The sequence below is a fragment of the Trachymyrmex septentrionalis genome, unplaced genomic scaffold (assembly GCF_001594115.1).
Source record: "Trachymyrmex septentrionalis isolate Tsep2-gDNA-1 unplaced genomic scaffold, Tsep1.0 scaffold94, whole genome shotgun sequence".
Taxonomy (NCBI): domain Eukaryota; kingdom Metazoa; phylum Arthropoda; class Insecta; order Hymenoptera; family Formicidae; genus Trachymyrmex; species Trachymyrmex septentrionalis.
This window is the reverse complement of record NW_017306130.1, coordinates 82,019-87,322: the sequence shown is the minus strand read 5'-3', so window position 1 is coordinate 87,322 and position 5,304 is coordinate 82,019. Positions and strand designations below refer to the sequence as shown.

Below are 5,304 nucleotides of genomic sequence, written 5' to 3'. Positions count from 1 at the left end.
TTTAACGAAATTATCATATTTAAAGTATGTGAAAGACAAAGAGATAGTATAGGGAAAAAATAAGAAGAAATGTGTTTTTGTAAATGCGATCCAGTCAGTATTCGCTCTGCGCGTAAAGCGCTCGCGTCTAACTGTGAGCGTCGCTATAAAGTCATTCTTAGATTATCTGAGATCGAGATTTTTATTATGAAAACCAATCAACTACAGTCGAGCATTTCCCTGCCGTTCAACTGTAAAGCCCATGGCACATATAAAAACGTAAGGTCGTAATACGTAAGCAGTAAGGAAATCGTAAAGCCGAGAGCACATAGAAAAATGGAAGACCGTAAGACGTAATTAGTAAGAATATCATAAGATTGGCTACTAACCTTATGATTTCTACCGTAATTGGGCAATTTGCTTACTGATAGGGGAATACTCGACTGTAGTTGGTTGGTTCTTACATTCTGATCCGGTTTAAACCCTCGGTGAAAACTAGGCCTGTTTCACGAAATCGCACTCCTGCGCAACTGTTGGTAGGCATGTAAAACAGTTATGGCTTCACACAGAACGCGATAGCGCTTGTCGCGCGGTGGAAATTATCGTACTAATCAATAATTCTACGTTTTTAATTCGGTCTTAGCTTGTAAAATTTCTAGAAATGATATAATACTACTTTTGCCGCGCGGCAAAAGTTGGATCGAGTTCAACTTTTATCGCGCAATGGAAATTATATATCTATTACTTCTGAGCAAGCGAGACGTTGATTGGCTATCGCGCTAACTTCCCTGCAAATGGACGCCTCCGATTTGCAGTGCAGAACGCTCCTGTTTTCCTTCAGTCGGAAAACCAAGTAGGAGCATAAAGGTGTGTAAATATTTAGATTGTTATCCTATTTAAAGGAGATTCGCGTGACTGAGGTGCTTTCGCGAAACCGAGAGAGTCCCGTCTTGGACCTCTAATGGTGGTTGTCATAACGTGATCAGCTCGTTATCTGCTAGCTCGCATCTCTGATTTACATTGCCGAACGCATCTAAATATCGCATGGTAACGAAGAATATGATTTCGAAGTCGTATTCGATACCGACGGTGATATTTTTATGATAATTATCGCTTGATTTTAAGAATAGACCCTCTGTCCCATTGTTAAGCTAACCTTTTCTCAGAGGCATGACTCACTATGTATCCTTAGCCAATCAGCGCGCGATTCGGCTCACATGTTATATTGGCGACTTTCTGATTATAGGTTCTGTAGGATAACCGCGTAATCAATCAGAGACCCTATTCTTGAAAAAAAAAACTATCGCATACGAAAAACTAGAGAAATGTTATAGTATATATAACGCATACTATAGTATTTCTCTAGTTTTTTGTATGCGACTTTTTTTTCAAGTATAGGGCCTCAGGGAATCTATCATGGAATAAAATCAGAATGGATTCCAATCAGAATTATTTCATTTTTTTCAGAAAACATAATAGAAATCCATTTCGATTTTGTTCCGTTGCTGTGGTTTCGTATCTTACTGATTATTGATTGGTTACGCGATATGTAGCAAATACTCTTCATAGAACTCCAGCATAAAAAGCCTTGTATTCACGATGTTAGAAGTCGATCCGAGACTTCGGATGAAGAAAGAATTAACCAATCGCAATGGTCATGTGATCAAATTGTTCAAATGTGATTTGTTAATTTTTTCTCTGTCCGAGATCTTGGACCGATTTCTAGCATCATGGATATCGGGCTTTAAATCTATTCGCTTTAGGTCTATTTCTTGCACTTTTTGCACTCGGAAACTTCGCTTTCTCTCTTTTCAAGATCAAATATATATCTATTTTATTTTAAGTGCAAAAATATTTGAGGATTTTATGCAATGCGATCAGATCTGTAATTGTTTACAAGAGGTTTGTTCACGTTGCTTGAAAAATTTTTGTACCTAAAGTGAGATAAATAGATTTTCAGGCGTCGATGAGAAGGAAAGTGATGAGTGCAAGAAGTGCAAGCAACGCAAACAAACCTAATGTTTACGTTGGCGGGAAGCGATGGCGTCAATGACGCGTAAATTTAAAGATTGCTCCTTTGCAAACATTAGTTCGATATTTCTTTCGCGCGCCGCGCGCGTGTACGTATTTTAATATTTTAATTATTTCTTATCTGTTCTTATCATAAACCATTTGAAACTGGGCTAAAGCAGTGTCAGGAATACATTTAATAAAATACGGAAGAGCTTGTTGTCGATAACATCAAGTTGTTTACATCATAGGTGAATGGACACGCAGAAATGCTCACTTTGCAGTTTGGACAATGCGGAAATCAACTAGGATATGATCTATTCTCGAAAGTGTCCTCCGATATAGGAAGTTCGAACACTGGCGTTTCTTACGGTGCGAATTACGAGTATACGGAAAATACTATCGAGAAATGGTTTGATGGTATCGCAGAATGCGGTCGACACTTTGCAAAGGCAATTCTCATCGATACCGAAGAGAAGGTTGTGAACAAGGTATGCAAGAACGTAAACGCCTCGTGGCTCTATCGAACGAGTAATATCGTTTGTCAGTCTGGTGGTGGTTCCGCCAACAACTGGGCTTATGGCTACACAATTAATAGTCGACGCTTGTCAAACACTATACTGAATGTTACACGACAGGAGATTGAGAAATTAGATCGATCACAGGGATTTCTACTGCTTCTTAGTTCAGCTGGTGGTACAGGATCTGGTATAGGAAGCCACATGGTTGAACTTCTACGAGAGGAGTACGAAACTGAACCTATCATTGCAACAATTGTATTACCGTTCACCTTCGGAGAAGTTTGCACTCAAAATTATAATACTATACTGACTCTAGCCAAGTTCTCAGATAGAGTAGATTTTTCTGTGTTAATCGAGAATGAACAGATGTACTCCATGTGTACCAATCTATTGAAGCATTCTAATACCACATTGCATGACATGAATAACATCATTTCTGAGAATCTACTTGCTGTTTTTCAACCTAGCAACAATGCAAGATGTAACACAAATTTTGTAATATCCAAAATAGCTACTCATCCTAATTTTAGATTTGTAACAGTCAAGAGTACTCCACATACTCCTGCAACATCTTTGCAGTATGAACCTACACATAAATGGGAAGTATATATACGTCATTTGAAGCAGACTCTTCGAGTATCAAAGTCAGAAGTGGAATTAACTAATGCCCAACTAAAGATACCAAATCCTACGCTAAGCAAAACAGTAATGTCTCACATATATAGTCCTTGTGTGTCTAATGTTCTTGTAACACGTGGCAAATCTGTGGAAAATGATGTTATCGCATTGGAAGATTTACAGAAAAAACATCTATACCCAGAGTGGATTACTTTGGATTCTTTTACTCATTTGCATCAAGAACGTAGGTTTCTGAACCGAGATAAATTTCTGGCGTTGGTAAGCAATAATTCTGAAATACATCGCCCATTGGACATATATCTAGACAAAGCGTGGGACTCTTACAAATGTGCAGCTTTTTTGCATCAATATAAACAATTTGGTTTAGAGGAAGATGATTTTTTGCAAGCTTTTGCAAAAATGGAAAACGTAGTGCAGGAATATAAAAACTTAAAAAGCCACAATGGAAACTAAATTTTTTTAAATTGATATTCATAATCTATTCTTATTTCAAGACCATTAAGTAATGTTTTAAGATGTTAATGCTCTCTGATTGGTTTACGATATCTGAAGATTGTACTTAAGACAGTCTTAAATATTAAAAGCAACTATAAATACTGATCTTATAATTTAATATTCGAAAAAACTATTTTTTTATTTGTAACTGACCATATACCCATGTTCTTAAGAAATAGAAAAAAATAAATCCAAAATTAATTTCATATTTATAAAGCATCTTTATAAAAAAACCTGATTGTAATTTTATAGAATAAATTAAATAAATTTTAAAATTCTTAAATACAATTATTAAAAAATGTGATGCAGTATCGTACAATAAAAAGTTTCTTGTGTATATATGTATATATTTATTAAAATAAAGATTATTTGAATAAAAATATATTAACTACCTAAACATATCACTTGGTTTATGTACAAATTTTAATATTGACTAATAATACTTGATTATATTTATTCATATCAGCTTAAAAATATGCGGAAATTCATTATTCCAAAACCTCAGATTCTTTTTAAAAGAATCTGCAACTTTCCCTTGATCTTTTTCTTAGATATAAATTTATTTCCTTTTTAGATTCTTTGTCTTTCATCTCTCCTACACTTTTTCGAAGTAGCGCGTAGGTGCTTACGCGAGACCTTGAATGTCACGGTCATGGTTACTACGAGATGAAGAGGGACGGCGAGTGGTTGTGACGTCATTTGGGAATCGACCAGGTTGCGGCTACAGACACAATGACGAAAGAAACTTTCGAGGAGGAAGTAGTATAGAGAAAGAAGTATTATAAGTGGGAGAGCGGGCGTCGATAGACGAATAAAAGACTGATTACTAGAGAAAAGCGAGATGAGAAGAAGTTTGCTTTGCCTGCAGATATGCGACATGCCGCATGACATGTGTCTCCTCATAATATATATCCCGTTTCTTTATTACATTTGTTCGTCACTGTTAAACTTATAATATCAAATTATATCTAATTTGAATTACTTTTTAACCATTTCTTTAGGTTGCTACTGCTCCTATCTAATATATCACTAATTTAATTAAAACAATAGAGTCAAACAATTGAATTCAAGAAAATTATTGAATTTGATTCAAATTTAATTTATTATTTACTATACACATTAATGCGGACGATGTTTACTTTAAAACTATAAATCACAGAAATGGATTGATTTGTGTTGTGACATATAATATAATGAAAGTTAAAACAAAACCTTATTTAACAGAAGCGATTGTATTACCATTGCTTCTTTGATATCTAACAATGTTTCAAAACATGTAATTGCGTTCCTACTGTGTTACAACAAATATTTATCTTATATATATGCATGATATGTGTACACACACACACACACACACACACACACACACACACACACACTCATATTTGAAAGATATTTTTTTATTTGTAACTGACAATCTACTTAAGAGATAGAAAAAATAAATCCAAAATTAATTTTATATTTATAAAACATCTTTATAAAAGAACTTATTGTAATTTTATAGAATAAACTAAAGAAATTTTAAAATTCTTAAATACAATTATTTAAAAATGTGATACAGTATCGTACAATAAAAAATTTGTTGTGTATATATGTATATATTTATTAAAATAAAGATTATTTGAATAAAAATATGTTAAGTATCAAAAAAATATCAGTA

At 34.2% G+C, this 5,304-nt stretch overlaps 1 protein-coding gene across 1 annotated transcript in view; it reads left to right on the top strand.

Annotated features, from left to right (window-relative positions):
- The window catches only part of LOC108756085 (tubulin delta chain-like), a 4,658-nt gene extending 1,050 nt beyond the window's left edge, over positions 1–3,608 (top strand). Inside the window, exon 2 of the mRNA XM_018499645.1 lies at positions 2,241–3,608. Coding sequence (XP_018355147.1) covers positions 2,259–3,602 — 1,344 coding nt within the window. The 5' untranslated portion in view covers positions 2,241–2,258 and the 3' untranslated portion in view covers positions 3,603–3,608. The remainder of the gene's footprint in view (positions 1–2,240) is intronic.
- Positions 3,609–5,304: the final 1,696 nt, after the last annotated feature.